Source organism: Rhagoletis pomonella, unplaced genomic scaffold, assembly GCF_013731165.1.
Source record: "Rhagoletis pomonella isolate Grant_MI unplaced genomic scaffold, Rhpom_1.0 Rhpom_scaffold_00002, whole genome shotgun sequence".
NCBI classification, from domain to species: domain Eukaryota; kingdom Metazoa; phylum Arthropoda; class Insecta; order Diptera; family Tephritidae; genus Rhagoletis; species Rhagoletis pomonella.
This window is the reverse complement of record NW_023458556.1, coordinates 9,004,115-9,026,688: the sequence shown is the minus strand read 5'-3', so window position 1 is coordinate 9,026,688 and position 22,574 is coordinate 9,004,115. Positions and strand designations below refer to the sequence as shown.

The window sequence follows — 22,574 nt, the reverse complement described above, 5'->3', positions numbered from 1 at the left end:
AATATCACCTGCCTAACTTCCGTGAGTGCAGTTGCATTCGGTTTTTTTCTATATTTTTAAGAGCTTGCTATTGGATAAGTATATACCTATGTATGTATGTATGAAGTGCTGACAGAGATGTGAGTTCAGAAAGTACTTCTGTTAATGATAAGCCTAAGTATAACGAACCACGATTTACATACGTAAGTATATACATATGTACGTGAGTCTATTGCATTTTTCGTTGCGCTGGCAAATGTCATTGGCACGTGCATCAATAATGCAGCAGATTTTAGTACAAAGCCTAAATGAATTTCCATTGCAGTGGGAAAAACGCACGTTCCGTAACTTATTTAAGTTAATATGCATTTCCTTTATACAAAGCAGGTATTAACTTAGTTATGCATATAAAAATATTCTTACCGCTTTTTCCGATATTTTCAAGACGCTGCTAACCATAATGACGCTGCTTTGCCGTTAATCGCGAGCGGGTAACAGCAAATTATATATAACAAAATATGTATAAAAAAACACTTGACGTAACAGTACTTAGTTTCGCACTGGGTGTGCTTATTAAAAGAGTTTACAAAACGAAATTACGTTTAAGCGATCATTTACACACACGAAGTACAAAAAAAAAATAAATCGCATTCCAAAATTAAAACCAGTTAAAAAAAGAACACGTGAGATGTTTTTTGTGTAAAGGTTAAACAAATAAAAAAAAACGCCACAGTCTCACTTCTAAAATTTGCGTTCGCTGCAGTTTAAAAAGTTGCTTAAGGTCACAGCACTTTATTTTAACAGTACATATATATGTAAATATAAATAATAAAAATTAAGCGCGTTTTATATATTTTTTTTTTTTTTTTTTTTTAGCAAGAGTCACTAAATTAAAAACACATTTTTGTACGGCATTGAAACTCAAACTAAAAAAAAAGAACTGCTTATGTTTGTTCTTAATAGTAATTCTAAAGCAATTTCTTTGGCGGACTGCAACCGTCAGCACCGCTCAACACTTGTTACACGAATAAAGCTGCAAACTGCAATCGCCGCTTTAAAATGGAAACACAACAGCATCATCAATAGAGCGGCAGAGCTTTAGCAGCAGCGACTACGACAATAAATAACATTGATGGCGACAATGACTGCGGCAGCGGCAGCGGCAGCGGCGTCGACGCGTTGGCATCGTATTGTGTGTTGGCAGGTGCCGGCGCTGCAGGCATGGACTCACTCACTCAGCACACAGCCTCCCCACCCACAATCAACAGTATCTATCTATGTAGTTTTAGTGCGCTCTTCGAAATAATTTCAGCTTTGCGCTCTTGTGTTTCACTTTCGCCTATTCAAAATTTACTCAATTATTTACTCTGTTAAATAATGCAACTCGCGTACTCGGTATGCAAGAAATATTTAGTTGATATTGCTTTTGGAGACTTAACTTTTGTTGTAGAAATATGTATTAATTTGAGTGTTTTAACTATCGAAGCTTAATTGAGTATGCTTGGGTTTCGTTGTTTTGAGCTTTGTGTGAGTCGTGCGATCAGCTTGGTAATTGCAATTTGGAATTCGCACGCTCAGCAGCACAGATTCACAGAAATTTATAGTGGTTTGGAAAAATGCTTTTGTAATCATAATTATGAGAACAGCATTCTACAAACATGTGCCTATAGACTCGTAAGACTTTTATGAGAGGATTCTTTCATAAAAGATTTTTATTAGGAACAATTGGAGATTTTCAGGAAATCTCATATTGGAAAACATTATGGACGAAAACTTTTTTTTCATAAATACATGTGTATGTATATGCATGCGCAGGTGGAAAGCCATGTAAAACCAACATTATTCATTACTAGTCTAGTAATGGTCTCTTTGTGAGTGTCGTTAGTTATCAGTCTATACAGTGTCGGGTCCAGTTGAGTTGTAAGTCTTCGTGGAGGTTCCGCTTCCAGCAATGGTGTTGTCTACCGAATGCTGTCTGTGCTTGCCGCTGTTAAGGATGTTGCCTTGCCGTCTTGGTGGTGGCGTCGCGGGTGATAATTGCAGATACTGAGCTCTTCAACAAAGGCCGCTGCCACTTGACCCTCCACGGCTGAAGCGCAACCCAGAACGTATGCAAAAGTGGTACCAGGCAAAGGAAGTAATAGCACTTGACTGATTTCAAATTAGGGTATATTCTGGATTGAAACACGGCGCAGACGGTGTAGGGGCGACCATGAGCTGCTGGTAAGCTCTCATAGGGGAGTTGCAGCAGTATGAAGATTGGGGAGCGCATTTTGAGTTTTGTTGCCCAGGTGAGTTCGGTGAAGCCATGGAGACCCCAGTGGTGTTGGGATTAACCGGCGCTTTGCGTAGATAGTCAGTCGCCGTGAAGACTGTGGTTGCCGTTTGGCTTGAGCAACATGGGGCCACAAAATGAGTGGTCAATTAGTAGTGCGGCCTATGGCCTGAGCTTCTCGTCTTTAGGTGACTCTGTCCCTTTGCAGTATTTTGCATGTGATTATCCTAAAAACCTGCCATAGCCAAAATAAATGGCAAGTATAAAATTAAGTTAGTTCATTTGTGGGGTTAAAAAAATCGAATTCACCGTTACAAAGAAGCATTGATTTTCGTCATTTCATGCCTAGTGGAAATTCGGCATTAGGTATTATATTTTTTTTTATCCTCTTCGCTGTTGGATTATTATGTATTCTTCATTTTACCAAAGCTCAATGCAATTTGTGCACCTAATCTTTATTTCTTTTACGACAATTTAGTGAATACGTCAATTGCAATTGTAAAAAGAAAATACAAACAACTTTATCCATATACATAAGTATATGCTAAAGTAATAAAATTATTGTTATCACTGGTCATGTTTGATGGTTTCCTTTGCTTTACAAATTGCTCATATCGTTGGCTCAATTTGCCGCCTGACGAATTGCCATTTGACGGACAATAGAACCGCAGTGCGCCGGTTTGCTTGCCGGTTGACGATCGTTATTGACTTTGAACTTTTTCAATGAAAGTGCACTACCTATATGTATGCCAGATGCCAAACGCATAAATAACTACATATACATACATATACATATATGCATATATTTGCATTTGTTGTGTTTTTTTTTTTCTTTTATTGTTGTGCCGGCATCAACAACACCCATGTCACTTTAGATGCGCATCTTTTTTGTTGTTGCAGTAACAATTGCTTTAATGCGCTTGAAGTGGGTAAGGTGGATGTGTGGGTGTGTGACTATAAATTTACATCTTTGCTGTTGTATAGCTGTGTGAGTTTGTGTGAAAAAGTGCAATGAATTGAGCTGTAGATCTCAGCGTAATCACAATTGTAGCTGGGCGTAAAGTGTGCGATTTGACAGAGGCTGGGGCAAGCTGTTGAATTGGCTGCGTCACTTGACAGTCATCGCATTAACAATTTGTATTTGTAATTGAGCGCTCACATTTTAATTTAATCAAACAATTTTCTCACAGTTTTTAAAGGAAATTGAGCAGATTAGAGCTGCAAGTTTTTGAGCTCTTGATTGGGTTCTAGGCGATCAAATAAAAATATGTTTTTCTAAACATGTATAAAAATCGACTTTTTCGAAAACAAAATCCACAGAATTGAAAAAATTTTTTCAAATTTTTTTTTATGGTATTTAAGTAAGCGAGTCGACAACTATTTAAATATGTACATCTACTTTTTCATATTAATCTCAAGTTCTCCTAATTATTGTGATGACTTAATGCATCAAATTGAATACATAAATATTTAAGGAATTTTTGCAAATAAATCTTGTACATAGTGTATTAGTAATGTTTTGCAATACCAGTTGCATGATTCATAATTTATTGGCTATTGTAAAAAATTCAGCTGATACTATAGTTCAGCTGGTATTCAATAATCGAAGACAATAAATGGTTAACATTGAGCAACGGCAGTATGATAGAAAAAGGGTGAGTTTTTGGCGAAATCTCAGATCAGTTCTTCAACAAAAGACAGAAAAAATTGAATTACAACTCGATTAGACCCAAACAACAATCAAAACGACCAACTCGGATGAGCAATAGTGGGTTAGAAGGGCCATTAAATTTTATTATAAATAAATCACTAAAAACAAGATTAATGATAAGCGTAGTTTTATACGAAATTTTTCAAATAATTTGGATCAACTTGTGACCAAATTAGGAAAATTTCCATACAGTGTAAAAAAAAAAGTTGACATTTAGGGTAAAAACGGCAGGGAGTCCAATATACTAGAGCCCTCACTCTTTCATACCGCAATCGTGTCTTTTTTTATTCTTCTCGCTATGTTGCACAGTGTTATTTATACACTCAAAACATCGAATTTTAGAGATCTACATCTTAACTAAAAAAAAATAAATAAAACAGCCTCTCAATATGTTTGCAACTTTTAAATGGAGTTCTCAGGGAAACTGGAATAACCCAGCCATTTAAGGCTCTCCTTCAAACCGATGTACTATGGGTAATTTGGCCCATTTTTGTGAGAAAAAATATTTACGAACAAAAAAGTAGCGTATTTAAAAAACATAAATTTTTATGTGATTATTATACGATTTCTCACAAAAACAAACTCTTAACCCTTGACGATCGATGAGCCTAAAGGGGTCACTTTTTAATTGTTAGTTTTATTGAAAAAGTTTGTATGGAGATTTTATCTAAATATTTGTATTAAACAAGCCACTTTCTCAGCAATCGCAAAAAATCGCAATATGAAATTGGCGGATTAAACTCAAAAGTCTTCGTTTTACACGCTTTGGTAGTCTAAAAAGGATCAAATATGACCAACATTTTGAAAGCAATTTTAAAGTAATTTTTTATATTTTTATTTTATTTTTGTTAACTTTTTAGATAGTAATTTACTTAAACATTTTTGCTCGAAAGTAGCTAAAACAAACAGAATACAAAATCGATTCCAATATTTCACTCACAGACAACGAGTTTGACAACCCTCCTAACCAGTCATTCGTTGATCGTTTTTTAACCGACTTCACAAAAAGGAAAAGGTTATCAATTCGTAGGAATATTTTTTTATGTTTGTTACCGCAGAACTTTGGACTCTTTTGATTTCTGAAGTTTTTTGCTTAAAAATTACTTGTTTACAAAATCATACGCTTGAAGTTTTCTTAGGGCGGTATTATCACTTGCGAAGCGCATCACCTTTTCGAAGCGAATAGTTTGGCGAACGCAACTAAAATATGCATTAAAAGTGTTTACTTGCACCAGCCTGTGGAAATTCCTTCTCTGCCTCTTAATTCGCTTCGCCAAACCGTTCGCTTTGCCAAATTCATTCGCTTCGCAATCAAATACTAATGACGTAAAAGTTTGCGTTTTTGTAAATACGAAAAATTACGTTTTGCCACCAAAACTGCTCAAATTACCCACAATGCGAGGTATCGGAAAGCATTCTAAAATACAAGTGTGAGATACTATATACATACATAGATTCTTATGTAGCTTATAGTGAATAATAATTTCGCTCGTTGCAGTCTTTGCAGTCAATTGCTTCTATGTAGTACTATTTGTTTGAAATGCATTGTTATCGCCTTATCTTGGCATCGAGTGCATCAAGTTGCAATGCAAGTGAAATTGAAAAAATGTTTTTATACACTCTGGTATGAACAAACATACATACGTTATATATATTTACATGACTGCTCGTAGATGAATTAATTTCGCAAACACGATCAATGACACTGTCAATTAAGTACATAGCATCGAATGATAAGTGAAATTGATTGTTTGCATGCAGAGAAACTATTAGCGAATAATTAATTAACAATTGCATCCGCACATTGACTCTAATATTAAAAATTATATTGCTCCTTAGTTATTTTGAATACTCACCAGTCGATCGAGCTCCATGAAACAGGAATAAATGCTTTGGCTTCTGAGCTCTTCGATTTCGGTTTCTGTGCAATTGCCACCAAAACAACGTGGCGTAAACAATCCGGGACCTAGTATGTACATGAAGAAAACTTTTCATAAAAAACAAACTTTTAAATTGTTTAGCTAACCATGGCTTCGTCTGGACGTGCGTCCTGTTCTTAGCTCATCAGTTGAGGTAGTCGAAGGCTCTCCGCGCAAGCAGCCGCAGCGATTCGCATTGCACAGTTGTCCCAGCAGACAAGTGGCTAAGGGATTTTCAGAGTATACATTTGCACAATAAATTTCATACAGAATTAAGAATTTAACTAGAATTTATTTATGTTTACCTTCATTTGATTTTTCGCTACGTCTTGACATCGTACTACTTTTTTATTTACATTATTTTTTTTCACTCAATATACATACATACATAACAAACAACAGACAATCAGACAACGCCTGGGAAAAACTCAAGTAGTTAAGTTCCAGTTAAATATTTTTTCTTTCACTCAGCAAGAAACAAAACATTTGTTCTGTATTGTTTTCGTTAAACGGAAAATAGAGGCACCATAAATGGGAACTATGAGATTTAAAAATTCCTGCTTTAGTATACATACATACATATGAACGTAAGTATGACAAATGCGCCTTTGTGATCTACCAGGTAGCATAAAAATATTTGATATTTGAAAAACGGGATGTGCTCACATATTTAATGCGCTTAGATAATTCAACCAATCGAACGTGTAAAAAAATAGCGTCTAGAAATGCACGAGTTGCGTTTAATCGGAATTCGAATAGCAGTGCATGGTTATGGGGAGCATTTAAACCTGGCACTATCTCTCATGCCTATGCTTATATACGTACATATGTTTATAAATATGTATGTAAATACCCATTGAGTTCATTAAACTCCTAGGTAGGGGGAAAAGTGATGAATATATTGTATTTAAATTTGAGTAGCAATAGACTGTGTTTTATATAAAATGTAGTAGGTATATAATCACAGCTAAACTTAGCATTACTTACGCAGAAAATAACTGGAATTACGAAGAGTTCAGCATCGCTGTGCAGGGGAATATGCAGCATACGTGATAAAAGGACTTTCATATATGGCTACGTAGGATGACGTTGAGCTCAACTTTTAGTCCCGTCGGAACTGCGAGTCCTTCCCACGCCCATGCATTTCGTAGTCAGACGAGGTTTACTACTAGTTACCAGTCTGAAGTGCACGGAAGTTTTCTCATTTCCCGTTATGGAAATTTTATAATTCGAAAATTCCATAAAACTAAAACTGGGACAGACAACCACTTCGGATTGCCGCTTATAATTTAGCAAGGCTATAAGCAAATATTAACCAACCAACTCACTCCTACATTTCGATTCGTCGAAAGGCTATGACATTGGTAAACTAAGCTTAAAAGTGAGTGTTTATCTCTCAGACTCTTCTAGCTTCTTCACTGGCGCTTTTAATTTAAGGGCAACTCCTTCTATCACCTGGCCGAAGGAGGTCAACCTGAGCTTAGGCATAAGTGTTGGTGACACAACATTTTCGACCGTAAATTATCCGAACATCTTAAGGGTTGCACTTGCCCTCCTTTTCCGCGCACGTTAGCGCAATTGTCAACAAAGTAAAGCGCCGAAAACTCCTCAACGCGCATGTCGGGCGCACTTGAGGTAAAGACAAATTAAAGTTTTTGGCAATATTGATAGTGATTGGTCGGCTGTTCCTAAATCTAGTATACAGCTCCTCGACTGCTAAGATCGGCTTAGGCCAGGTTTAGCTATACGTTGAACCAGACGTATCATAGACAGGTCTTCAATGGCATTAATCGAGTGCCAATCAATCCGTTCGTCATTATCGGTCCGTGAATGCCTTCATCGGAGACCAACCGCCACCTAACGCAGACGAAGTAGTCGAATAGGCAGACGGAGCTCTATTTCCTATATCAAACTATATGCAATATGCGAAGATATACCGCAGGGCACGAATCAACTGGTCTCATGTCAACTCAAACTAAATTATCTACATTTCTCTCCCTATGGGCCGATCACAGTGGTGACAGGTAACAAGATCAACGGAAATAAGGTCAATTGACACTAATTCGTATACTGCTACGAAATAAAGTCAATTGCAATTATTACCTTTATTAAATTTAAGTAGATTCGGGGCGCGGGGTGCCCCGCAGTTTTCCTTTTCGATAACCCATTTAATCGCCCATTTCTAAACAATTGTTTTTTCCTTATTACTTTTTAGGCAAAGATGGAACTAAACGCAAACCTGTCTATTGAAAAATCATGTTTTTCTTTTTTTGTAACAAGTAAATGTGCAGATCCTTACAAAGTCAGACCAATGGACAAAAGAATATTGCTTAGCATTTATGCGCAATTACAAATTTGTACGAGTACACAACTCTTCGCAAAAATTATGACAGCTGTCGACGACAACCATCTGTCTCAATCTTAAGCTGTGTGAACTTTTATGGATATGTTTCATTCATTATATTTATGAATAGGAAAACTATAATTGAATATCAATTGAATGCCCGTATCCGCAACAGTAATCTACGTATTTGTAATGTATTTACATACATATGTTTGGCGTGTGTGTGTGCCTTTCTATTGTCGTTATCGGCTTGCTGGAATTCTTTGAACATTGGAAATGATACAGGAATGCGATGTACTTATACATACATACACTCTAAAAAATCTGTTTAAAAATGCGACTTTTTGTTTATTTTTTTTTTAAATTTTTGGTAAATTTACACGATGGAAATGTATTTTTCTCGTTTCCACATTTTCGTGTGTCAAAATCCTTTTTGTTAGCGGGTTTGCACAATTCCACGGTGGAAATCAGACAACAGATGTGTATTTTGTAACTTGTACACACTTTCGTAGTAAATTTACGCACACAACAGCAGCTATATTACGCTCTAAAAAGTCCGAAATTTAAACAAACTATTCGTTGAATAATCGAGCATGTAATTTCGCGAATAATAAGGTAGGAAATCAGTAACCTACCTTTTAGGTAGGAAATCTACACAATTTTTTTTTAGAGTGTATCGTCGTTTAAAGTACAAAACCGCGTAGCAACAAAATGCAAAACCGCGTATGTGGGGTTGCATGAATTATTTTCTAGAGAGTAAAAACACTCATATTTCAAAATTATTCTCATTTCTATAAAGCAATCGCATTTCTGGCTAGTATATTTCAGGACGAATGGATAAGGGCTGAGCCAAGAGCTTTGTGTGAGCAGCAAATGTCAGTTACGCGGTTTTGCAGTATAACGCTATGCGGTTCTGTACTTTAAACGACGATATATGCATATGTATGTATGTATTTTTGTAGTTGCCGGTGCTATTGTTTCGATCATTATTTATTGACTTTTTATTAACCTGCTTGTCATTATCATTGGCATTAGTGTTATATATTCGAAATTGAGAAGATTAACTTACGCTTATCGCACACACCACAGCAAGTTTGTGAATAAACTAATGCACGTAATTCGTGAAATTTATTTATCGATTAATTGATAAGGTGGTTTTATTGATTTGGTTTAAAAAAAAAAACAAAAATCGGCCATGGAAACTGACTTATTTCGCTGTGTTTATCTGAAGGCGTCAAGGAATCGAACTATTTATGTGTTTGATGAAAAGTGTTCTTCTTGTGGTACATTTGCTAATCGCAAAGGTATACATATATTAAGTTTTATCTTTTTTTAAGTGGTCGATTTAAATACGACTACTTACAATTGAGTGTTTAAAAAATTTAATTTTACGACGTTCACGTTTAAAAATTATTTAATTATTTTTTTATGAATATATTTCGATAGCTGTATACAATAATTTATTTAATAAACTAAAAGTCGGTAAGTTCGCTGGGATTTGTGGACTTGATCTGCTTTGTAAGTTTATTTATTAACAAAAAAAAACCGATTTGACTCAGCACATATTTCTTTCAAGCATTTATACCACATTTTAAATTACAGTAAAATAGTATGCGAGTCATGATAAAACCGGAAAATTATCCTGAAAAGATGGGTACTTTTTACATATAACATTACCAATATAACAAAATTATTCATAAAAAATGTTTGAAAAAAATTGAGACCAAACGTACATTTCTTGGAGGTCATAATCTCAGTTAATTTCAGCTACCCTTATTTGCTTTTATTGGTATTTCTATATTACGTTTGCAAGCGAAAAGGGGAATTAAAGATTATTTACTTTAAGTTAAATCCCGTTTAGAAGGAAAGATTTTATTTATTAGGAAAAACTTGTTCACAAAAGATTAAAAAAAGTCAAGTGATTGTAAGTTTTGAAAATATCACTAAGCTTAGATATTTGTCTTTTAGTTTTCCTTTTGAGTCACTCTCTCAGCTGGCGAACAGAATCTTTCAAAGTCTTCGACCCGTCAAAATAAAAGAAGTTTGTGAACACTTATTTTCATAATAAACTTAAAATCGGTAATAACATTTTTAAAACTTTCTGCGTATAATTTGTATGCTGTCAAAATTACTTGCAAAAATTTTTATAGTTTTCACATTTCATTTATATAAATTTGAATAAAATTTTTTTCTGAAACAAATTCGAGTTTCAACGATACAAAAATATTATTATGGAAAACTTTATATTTTTTTATTGTGCGTATTGAAAAAAAGGTAAAAATCTGCTTAATACTTACAAGTTAATTTATGTTCAATAAAACTTTCTCTAGAGAAGGTTTTCTCCCGGTACAATTATGAAAATGGATATTGTGAAATAACGTTAAAATTTGGACGGGATGGCAACCCTGTGTTAAACAACTTCCGATTATGTTTTATTTGACACCGATATGACACCTTTAGGCTATTATTCCGGTACCCGAAGAGGTATCGAACCGAAAATCGGTCTCAAATGAACTTACTGTGCGATGTGAGAAATAAAAAAACTGATTTGAAAACAAATTCAAGTCAATACACCTCTGAATTTCTGGGCGTATTGAAATTTGCTTTATGTACCCGTTTTGAATCACTGCGAAGAGGGTTAAAGCGCTTTATGTGTCGGTATAAATAAGGTATATATCTTCGAAACACTTTTGAAAATTCGAAATGGGACAGCACACTCAGGCATGCATACATACGTACATCGCATGGGGAAAAACCAGTTTTGTTATTGGATTGATTAAAAGAAAATCCCTAGAAGTACCCATATATGTATGTATATATGTGTGTCACTACTTATGTACGTTCTTAATGCGTATAAAATAGTAGTCAATACTGGTTCGCTTTATAACTACTATAAATCAAACCTTATCACGCTTTATTGACACGTTTTTCTAATAAGTTTTTATTTTTTTTTTTGGTATTATACAAACTTCTTTTTGTTGCCAACTTACCTCTAGCTAAATTATGACCAAAGTATAGAAGTATAGGAGTAAGCACGTTACGGATAAGTGTTATCAGCCCAAAAACATAATTTACTAAATTACTATTACAAAAGACTATTTAAACTTTCCTTCTTCATAAATTCACATCTTTAAAAAAAGCTATGTTGATGCGTATTCTAGTATATTGAATAAGAGAAGGTGTTCTTCGCTTTCATTGTCATAAGCTGCAGACGAACTTCAGTGTGGTAAACTTATGTACCATAATATTCTCCTTATGCCGAATTTTCACTAGGCATTGAAATCACAAAAAATTGGCGCCATTTAAAAAATCCCATGTGGAAATCTACTTAATGACTATTTTTTAATGCCCAACTTTGTCATTACAATTTTTGCTATTTAATTCCTAGTGGATATTCAGCGTTATTGTGTAATAATTTCAAATATACAGATTTTCTTTCTACTTTTACACCGTTTCACGAAAATGATTTCAGTTAAATATTCTGACTTATCCTGAGCTTCGCCCGAAAAGAAGTTCACCCGAAAATGTGTATTCCGCCCATAGAAAATACATGGCTGCCTTATCCTGAGTTTGGCCCGAAAAGACATTCGCCCGAAAATTTGTCATCCGCCCGTACTAAAACCATGGAAACCACGAGTGATAAGTGAACCGTTTCGGGGAAAATGAAACTCATGGTAAGGCTAATTATGTTTTTTTTTGCAAATACTGACCGAAGGGGGAAAAAAATCATTTTTCATCGGATGAAACCGGAGTTCTTCTTCTTCTTCTTTGGCTCTGTAACCGCCTAACGCTGCGTTTACATCAGACAATTTGAGACAAGACAATTGAAAATGTATATTAGTTGTCAAATTTGTGTGTAAAGTAGGCGTCCAGAAAGTTATAAAGACAATAGATTTTTCAGCAACCGCCGTTAGTATTGTTTGGCTTGAATTTCCTATTACTTATTTACTGAAATATCCAATCACAAACTTTTTTTTTTTTGTCTTGCCCCTTTTTCTCAAAATTTAAAGACAACGACAAAGAGAAAGAGCGATGAAGAGAAATTCTGCGCCAACTGAAGCCAAGTCCTTCTCCACTTGGTCCCGCCTCTTCCTCTGCTGCTACCAGCGGGTTCCGAGTTAAATACTTTCGGAGCGTCGGTGTCCTTTTGAATGATATGGCCAAGCCAGCGCAGCCGCTGTATCGTAATACGCTGCACTATCTCCATATCGTTGTAAAGCTCATACAGTTCATCGTTGCATCGGGTGCGGTACTCGCCGTCGCCAATGCGTAAAGGCCCCTAAATCTTCCGCAAAATTTATCTCTCGAATACTCCAAGAGCCGCGTCATCGGATGTTGTCATGGAAATCTCTCCAGCATCTTATTAAATGTTTTTAAAACAAAGCAATATTACCTACATTGGGACAAATTTCGTGCAGCCTTATCATGAGTTTCATTTTCCCCGAACCGGTTCACATTTCACTTATGGTTTCCATGTATTTACTATGGACGGAATATAAATTTTTGGGCGAAATTTTTTCGGGCGAAACTCAGGAAAAGGCAGATGGTAAAGCTTAATTTGGTTTTCTGGTCCCATGCGAAGCTTAAATTTGTCGACGTTAGCATTGGGCACCCAATTATAGTCACTGTTGGTCTCAAAGGGAAGGAATAACCTCAATTTCCAGTGCTACGTGAAGGACAACGGTCTTATTTCAGTGTATTAAAAACTATTTCAGGGAAAAGAAATACACGCTACCGACCCGACCAAGAAACGGTGAATGGATTTAAGAGCGCCTCCTTATTTCTTTGAAGGCCTAATTTCACTTTTCAAAATGAATTATGGCTGCAGGAAATTATTATGGTTAGCATAGCCGCATTTGGATTGATGCGCGCCCAAAGGCTGCCAATGCCGAAAAGTGTTCTAAGCAAAAATACTGTTGATGGCCCAAAGCGAGTTTATATTTTATCTGTCAAAATTCTGACCTTACTCCATTTTAAATGGGTCCGCAGGGGTCGGAGTGGTAAATGAAGCTTTTTCTAAAGTTTGGACTATGCTCTTTCTATTGGGTGCGGGTTTAAACTAAACGCGCCCAGGCGGCTCGCACAGCTCTAAAGCCAAGACTTCATGAATAAAATTAGACAGGTCACAACCGACTTCAATTCTCGCATAAACATTTAGGAGTACCGTTACTTTATTCATGATCTGAGACAGCCCTTGAGGTACCAAATTTCGTGATAAATGATATAAATCGGTTAACGTGGTCCAAATTTATGCGGTAGCATAAATAAATAAAAATTTCCGATTTCATCCTTTTTTTGAAGTCCGCTAAAAATTAAGCTATTGCTTTTCTTCACACCTTTAACTTCAATTTGTTTGAATAAATCGAAAGGCAGACATTTTAAGAAAACTCAATATCTTATATTTTATTTATACGGCCCAATGTCTAGTGGAAATTTAGCATAACTCAGTAACAAAATTTTTGAGCAAATGATGCAGAAATACTCGCTATATTATGCTTTGTATTGCATACTAATTTCATTCTTAAAGCTTGTATAGCAATTTGCATATCTTTTTCCTACATTTAGCGTCCGCCACAAAACTGAGCGCTGGGTTCGGTTTAATCGTATCAAAGTTTTTTTTTTTTACAAAGTAATGAACTACGAGACTTTTTAATTAAAGTACTTTGCATTATATAGCGACAAGTCGCAATTAATTTGTAATCATTTAAATTGTTAACATACATATGTACACATGTACATACATACATACATATATGGATCAGATACGTAGAATCTACAAGTACATACTTACATACACGTGTTTCAAACTCACAATACTCAATGCTCGTACCCATTTAAATCGTCTGAGATGCTCTTTAAAACACAATCTAAATAGTAGATAAGCACAGCTCATCGAATGTTATCACCGTCCTCTTACGAAAATCATACGTATGTATGTATGTACGTATGTGGGTACTAACATATGCACTTGGAACGCCCATGGATGAACAACAAGTATATTCTGTGCGAAGAAAAGCGTTACCATAAACGCCCGAAAGCGCATAACACTTCAGCGCTTCCGTTGCCACTTAAACATTTCGAACTACACTGTAAACAACATGACAATGCAATGTTAACGCATATTGTTGATGATGCCCTACTTGTTGTTGCTGCTACCGCCGATGTGACTGCTGTGATTGCGATAGGTAGCCAGCCACTACCTGTGTAGCTTTGCTGTTGTTTTCCCTGAATGAAGCAATTTTTCATCGCTTCCATTTGATGTCGTCTGTCGTCTGTCGTCTCTTTAGTGTCGCTGTGTGCGCCAATACAAGCAATTCTAATTGAAATTTTTTTTGAAGCTATCGCACTGCCGCCGATGACTCGGCTTGATGCCGCACGCACACACGCTAGCCCACTTTTACTTAACGCGCTCTCAAAGGCGAACAGCAATTTAGAGAACAACAATAATAATCGTGCAGCCCATAAATTCTTCGTCGGCGATATCTTGCTGTTATCAGGTTGTACTTTCGCCCTCGCTGCCACAATCGCTGGGCAGACCCATAGTCTGTCATTGTTTCATTTATGTGTATTTCCTCTTATCATAAATGTGTGTTTGTTTTTTTTATTTCTGTTTCGGTTCCTTCTTTTCCGATCTTATATATGTATGTATGTATGTGACTACAGTGCAGTCTCCCTTGTTCGCTCAGTTTGCGTCTGTGGCTTTTTTTGAGTCAAGTACTTTTTCACCAATACGTACGTGAATAGCCGTAATGATTATTGGCTACATACAAGCGCGCACGTACGATAACGCTTCACAAAGTAGGCACTTGGCAAGCTAACGTGTTTGCGGCATAACGTTGACACTTTTTTTTATTTACTAGAGTGCCACTACAAATGCATATACATATGTATACCCACATACATAAGTATGTACACGGATATGAAGTGTGACTTTGGTGTGTGATTGTAGGTGTTTCGATATGGTTCATTTGCTACTGATCGCGCACTCAATATGTGTCAGCGCTAATTCTAAAAAATCAGTCTGTTAATCGCCGTTAACGGGCTTAGACGTACATCCTCCCCAGCACGGGTAAAAAAATAAACGAATAACTCGCAAACCAAGTGTGAACGCGAGTGCACTTTACGCGAATGTCGCGATTTATTTGAAACAAAAAAAAAAAAAAACGCAATTTGAAAAGTGAAATATACAAATAAGGGATGTACGTATAATTAACAAAGGCGGTACGAAAAAGGATCGAAATTACACAAAAAGTGAAAGCAAAAGATCTTGGATTAAGCGTCACTGGACCTCCGTTGGCAACATGACGGAAGAAAATGGTACATATTTCTATTGAAGATCACTGCTATATAAAAATTAAATAATTTATTCGTCAGCGCGTTGCATTTTAAACTCATTAAGGTACGTTCACACAGAAAGCGGAGCCGAGCCGAGCGAAGCTGTTCCATGGTGCGTGAAGCTTTCAAATTGCTGTAGCTACATTTACGAAAGTGTTCGAGCTTTTTCAGAAGCGGTTCGGAGCTAAAAGCAAAGCAGTTTTTGATTTTGAACTTTCTATTTAATTTTTCGCCCTCATAACATTGCTGCAAACAAGATATCAAAATATTCAAATAAATTGAGTAAATATTTTTGCCGCTTTTCATTGACGGTAAGTTTTGTGGTATATTTGCAGCAGAGTCCATGAGAAAAGCTCCGCTTCGCTTCGTTCAGTGTGAACATCAGCAGCCTCGCTTTATTCCGCTTTGCTTCGCTCGGCGCCGCTTGGTTTCTGTGTGAACGCACCTTCAGGCTGTGCAAATAAAGCGGTACTGTTTTCCAATCGGAATTACAAAATACATATAATGCATTTTAAAACTTCTCCCAAAATATTTCGGAAAAATACTAAGATTTCCGTGGGCTGGACCGATTTGACAAGGCCAATGAAATTTGAGGTTTTTATAAAAAAAACTATTGTAAATCTTAATATTGTTTTCGAAATATCTTTTCGGAAATCTTAAAATCAGGGACCGTAAGCGTTATGATTTTTATAAAAAAAAAAGAATCAAAATCTTATCGGTATTTTGTGATTTATGTTTCTTCAATAATTTCTGATCGTTATTATGTGATTTTTTCGATCATCTCTAATCGTTATTTTAATTTTTTTCGATCAGAAATAATCGTTATTTTGGAATTTTATTTTTGCGTCTTTATAACCGATTTACATAAGTCTTTTATGATCTAATCTGAAAATAACGGTTATAGTATGTTCGAAAAAATAAAAATCATAAAATAACGATTAAAAATGATCGAAAAAATAAAAATACAAGTGTAACGATAATTTTTTATCGAAAAAACAGGATATTATAACGATGAAAAATTACCATAAAAATATGAATAAAAAATAATGATTTTGAAATAAATTTATAATAAAAATTCTTCGTAATGCCGGTCATCGATAATTTGTCATCGAAGTTTAGAATTCTTCAACATTGCTAAACTGGCGATCCATTTCGAAATATGAGTGTTTTTACTATCTAGAAATTAATTTATGCAACCTCACATACGCGGTTTTGCATTATTTTTTTTTACGAACGTTTTGTACTTTATCGACAACGATATGTGTATATTTACTTCCAGCCGATGTTGTACCGGCCAAAGAAAAAACATTCTGGTTAACAGATTGTGTCTGCTATATAGAATTTGTATAGACGCCTAACCTTTGTAAGAAAGCATCACTGAAACGTTGAAATATTTACATTGTCGGTTACTTCAATTCAAAGTGGACACTCCAATTCTTGGCAAAAGCTCATTTTCGACTTTTTAGTTGTTTACAATTGCTATCAGAGTCAAAATCTGTTTGAAATGGAATGCCCCATTGTTATTTTAATTAAAACAGTACTGTTCAATAGGAAGTGGTCTAATGGCTGAGTGAATTTACTTATAGCTAAATTAATTTTTAACTGCACATAACTCTATTAGTTGTTAACCCTTTCAGAGCCATGGCCATAGTTTGGCTTTTTTTTTAAGGGTTTGATATTTCAAATGTTTTACCAAATCTGGAAAATATGTGTGATTTTGTTCACACTTCAAATATGCATCGTCGGAAAGAGACACATTTCTATTTAGCGGGTTTTCAACCCTCAACCGCACATATGTGCGAGGTAATTTTTTTAATCAAGTTGATAATTATAGCTGCATATATACGTATATGTATATACATATGTGCAGTTTTCATTCAGAAGGGGATAGAAAAGAGGCCGAGTGTCCGATAAAACAGCATTCAAAATTGGTATGAAAAATAATTTAAGTTTTGCTCATAAGAGATTAAACCATCAGAGTAATGTTCAAAGAAGTATATTTTAATATACGATAAAGAAAGAAATATCGATAAGAGCTTTAAGGAAGTTGAAAAAATTTAAGATCTGCCAACTGTGTATGACACATTTTACAGCAATTTATTATCAATTTATTATCTTAAATATTGTAACCGGCCTTTGTTTGAGTAATCTGCGTTCCCTTGCGTGAGACACACCAGTGAAATATCCCCTTATAGTTGATAGGCAAGAAGAGGTTGATATAGATTGGCGATTGATTGCCTCGCCTGCTAGTTACATTAGAAGACAATAATGGTAAATGCTACCTTATGCTACTGTGTGGCACGTTGCATAATAATCCATCGTCAGATGTGACTCACAACTGTTTGACGCCATGAAAAAAAGGTGATAATATCAAGTCTCTGACTGCATTTCTTTCTTGGAAGTTTTCTTTTTAAGAAGATTATATTCTGTTCTGTTTAAGTACTTACTGCATTGTACATGCATATATATTTACATGAATACAAGCTCAGGGAGCCAACTCAACACGGCGACTTTTCAAAGCCTTTTTACTCCTTTTAATGTACTTATAAATCGATGCCTTTACATGCATTTCGATGTAAGTATGTAAGTATGTACATAAGGATGTATGTATGTATGTAAGTATACTCAAGACCGAGCCAAAAAAAAACAAAAAGTTCGCCGTACACCCCTGAGTCTAAAGTATTTTTGCAAGGCAACTTGGAAAAAAAATTTTTTTGCCCGAATATTTTTTACATTTTCGGTGACACCTACATTCAGCACTAAATATTTTTTTTTTTTAAGGTCTACTGGAATAATCAAAATACTTCCTTAGCAAGAGTCAGTAATTTTTGAAGAGGTTAAATTTATTGGCATTAGGATGCTTACGTTTTACTAACTTAATAAAGAAGGCACTGAAAATCGGGATTTATGAAAAATCGGGACACTTGCACGTCCCGACTTTTAAAAAATATTCATATTGACATTGAAAAAAATTAATAATAAAAAATAAAAACTCAAAAAAAAAAAAACAAAATTTGGTAGATTTTGGTTGGTTTTGGTAGGCAATTTTGGTAGGAAAAAAATTTGTCCGTGGCAACACTGAGTACGGTCAAGTATACACGTAAGCAAGCTAATTATTAATAAGACCTACTTCAGAAAATACGTCAAAGGTGCTCACTTGGGTACTTGGGTACTTGTACACTTTCTTATCGTTTGATTGTGGCCGAAATACGTGCACACGAGTGTAGAGATATACATACTGATATGCTAATGCGGCCAATAAACCAAAAATATATTTAACATTTGATGTTTTTTGATTTTTTTTCATTGCATGATTAATATATTTGTTTTCAGTTGTGTGATATACATATTTCAACTTGTGAATAATACATTGCAACGCAGTTAAAATACATTTGATGAGAATAGTTAGAGTACAGGTCCCTGTGGAGGGAAATATGCATAAAAATTTCCCATCATTTAGTTTAAGATAATGATGGTAAAAAATATTTAAGATCTCAAATATTTAAGATCTCGTGAGATCTAGGTTTAATTCAGGGATCGTAAACAACAGTTACTTTTTTCAACAGCTAAACTTGGCCAGATATTTTTAAGTCAAAAACGAAAGTGCCTTCCTAATAATGAACAAACCACTTGTCCAAATTAAACAAGTTTAGTATCAACTGAAAGAGGACTTAAATAGCTTTAAAGCTGAAATATTTAAATTTGGAAAGCCAGCGGAATGCCAGCTATTGAAAAATATTTCGAAAATAAAAAATGGTTCTTAATTATCATAGAACAAACCTTGGGTAGTTATAAAAAAAATATAAATAGAAGTGGCAGCCTTCGATGGTTATTTCTATTTAAAAGCTATTTAAGAAATTTGTTTAATTTGGATAAGCGGTTTGTTTACTATCCGGAGAGACTTTTATTTCGAACTTCAAAAAATATCTGGCCAAGTTTAACTGTTGGAAAAAAATAACTGCTATTTACGGTCCCTGGTTTAATTGAAGCCAGGAAAGTTCTATCACCTTTTGTTTGTTTTCTAGAGCTTCTAAAATATCGCAAAAACCGCAATTTTTCGACACCTTAACCTGGTTTTTTCAAAATCAGGAGCAAATGAAAACTTTATGCTTACGGATTCGTAATCAGCATAAATAAAAGAAAAACAAAAACAGCTTTAACATTTGCCATACCAAAATATTTCACAAAGCGGTCAATATTTTGCCCATAAGTCAGTGGGAAATTTAATAAATTTTAATGGAACTTTTTGGAGTTTTCTCCCCCGATGTCAAAAATAGCTACAGTATTTTCAAATCATCCCATCTCTTAAAGTTATTGAAGTTTTTTTTGAGAAAAAGCCGTGAGGACTTTTGAAAAATTCAACATGGCGTTTCAAATATGGCATCTAATCTAATTGAAAATTAGCTTTACAAATTTTGTGCCACTGGAAAACCCAACACACAACCTTACTTTGGAATTTGAATATCCTACGCATTTTTATAAGAAATTGTTGAAAAATGGCGAAAACCGTGACAATGCAAAAATTTCTCGCACTTTTTGCTAATTATTTACAATAAAAATTATTATTCTTTTATAGTTTCTATGCAAAAAATGTGGGAAATTAAATTCTCTACAAATTTGTATACATCCGTTTTTTAACAAAAATGCAAAATAAGCTTGCAAATCGCAAATCGCAAAAACCCAAAAAAAAAACTTTAATCCAAGATAGCGGAATGTTCCAGTATGAAATTTAGGGATGAGACTGTGGATCCATGATCTACGTGTCAAATAGAAGTAAACTGCATCAAAAGTTCGTTACTACACATTTTTTTCTTTGTACCAATTTGATCTAAATTAACTTGGCTAAAATTTAACCTGAGTTCCTAGAAAATTTTAATTTTACGTGGAAAAAACCTCAATAACTCTAAAAGTAGGGAGGTTTAAAAATTGGTTAGCCATATTTGACATCGGGTGGCAAAACTACATCAAGTGCCATTCAAATATATTTAGGGGATTCCCTTAAACGCGAAGAGCAGAAAACTCGAAAACCTCGAAAGTTTTCGAGGCTGTTTTTGGGAATGCACCTTTTTTCAGCCTCGTAAACAATGGAGAAATTCTGAAGTTTGACAGCTCATTCAGAGTTTTTTGTATAATACATCGCATCAGCTGAAATAAATACATATAAAATCAGCATTGAAAATGCCACGAAAAAGTGAAAAATGTAAATTGTATGAAGTTCGTAGAATATTCGGATATAAAGGCAACACTGAAACTTACGAACGACTTTTCGAGGCTTTTTTCGCGACTAATTTGCCTCGAAAGTTTTCGAGGCACGCGAAAATCGCCACTCATACAATTTTTGACAGTTGTTTTTCGAGGCTGGAAAAGTTTAGAGGTTTCGTGGTTTTCGAGCCACTTTCGAGCTTAAGGGAATCCCCTAATTACATTTCCCACTGACTTAAAGGCAATTTTGACCACTTTGTGAAAAATTGCGTGAAAATGCTGAACTTTAGGGCCTTTCCAGCCACGTCTTTCCGTTGTCCGATTTTAAAAATTTTTGCAGGGCACGTTTTTATGTCCAAATGAACATTTCTACGGGGAGTCTGGCTTTGTAGCTTAACAAAAAATGCTCTCCATACAAGTAAGGCGCAGGCTAATATGCAGGCGTGGGCAGAGAATGAGCACACAATGGGCTAGGTTTCTCAATATTCATCACAATCTGGATGTTAATGTTGACTCGAATATTAAAAGAATTTTTATCTATACCTCGGTTAATTGCATTTGATTTTTCTTTGGGTTTTGCTAAATTATATAAATTTAATATAAAATTTTTTTTTAGTATCCCATTCAATTGTAGTATAAGAAAGTGCATGTTGGAATTAGCTAGGACATGTCGTTGATTTTTGACAATTTTTTTCATAATCTTCCAAATAAAAAAAATGGTCCAACACACTTTGTACGGAAGAAAATGCACAGCACCGTAAAAAAAAAATATTCCAAAAATTAACGATATGTCCTGGCTACTTCAAACTTGAACTTTATTATACTAAAATATAATGGGTTATCAAATTGCATACTCAGTATCTTTCTAAGAAATCTATTTAAAAAGCTTGACATTTTTACGAAAGCTTGAACTGTTGCACCAAGTTTACAACTTGGATTTATACGGTGTCTGGTTTTTGATATAACTTTCAATGGATATCTGTCAAAAAATCTAATTTTAACTTTGTGGTCGATTTTATTTTGACTGAAACTATGGCCTATGTTAAAAAAAAAAAATAATTAAAATTAATTTTGACACGAGGAGTATATGTATTTATATCTATTATCAACTGACTAGCTTATAATCCGATTCTGAGCCAAATCAGACCTCAAATACGAGTTTCCATAATAATTCGGCTCCAGCGACATCTGGAGCATCTAGTTTTTCTAAAATTTTTACTACCTTCCGGTCAACTTTTCTGATTTTTCTGGCCTTATTCGGATTACTCCAAGTTCTAACAAAATTAAATTGGCCAAATCGGTCTCGGCGTCATCTTCAGTCCTCGTCCACGAATATTAGATGCTTCCAAATTCTTGCTTCAGTGGCTTTTACGAGTTTTGCAAAAGTACAAAGTTCAAGGCAACTTTCGGGCGTAACGTGCGCAAAAAGTCCTGCAACCTGAAATCCATGGAAAACCAGTTAAAGTTGGAATTACGTTGACGTCAAGCGAGTTTTTTGCCTTTGATATTGTAAATAAATATAACAGCCATAAATTCCCACTTTGGCACCACAAACACATTTAATCTCTATAACTATCATTTTATAGCTTGTACGCGTTAGTTGTAAATAATTCAAAAAAAAAAAAAAAGAACAATGGAAACAATAACATTCGACAATCGCTGCTACTTTCACATACGGCCTTGTATGTATGCACGAGTACTTAAATATTGTCAAGCATCTGTGGAAAAAGCATTGATTAAACACGTTAGTCATAGGATTGAGTTTCTGTTTTTGTCGTAAGATTGTAAACGGAACAAATGCAATGCGAG

At 34.9% G+C, this 22,574-nt stretch overlaps 2 protein-coding genes across 2 annotated transcripts in view; one reads left to right on the top strand and one right to left on the bottom strand.

Moving 5' to 3' along the window:
* Window positions 1-690, bottom strand: part of LOC118733004 (peptide transporter family 1) — an 11,098-nt gene extending 10,408 nt beyond the window's left edge. The window contains exon 1 of the mRNA XM_036462152.1: window positions 403-690. Within this exon, the coding sequence (XP_036318045.1) occupies window positions 403-438 (36 nt within the window). The 5' untranslated portion in view covers window positions 439-690. The remainder of the gene's footprint in view (window positions 1-402) is intronic.
* A 14,261-nt stretch (window positions 691-14,951) lies between these two features.
* LOC118733005 (peptide transporter family 1-like) overlaps window positions 14,952-22,574 on the top strand; it is a 72,430-nt gene continuing 64,807 nt past the window's right edge. The window contains exon 1 of the mRNA XM_036462154.1: window positions 14,952-15,545. Coding sequence (XP_036318047.1) covers window positions 15,530-15,545 — 16 coding nt within the window. The 5' untranslated portion in view covers window positions 14,952-15,529. The remainder of the gene's footprint in view (window positions 15,546-22,574) is intronic.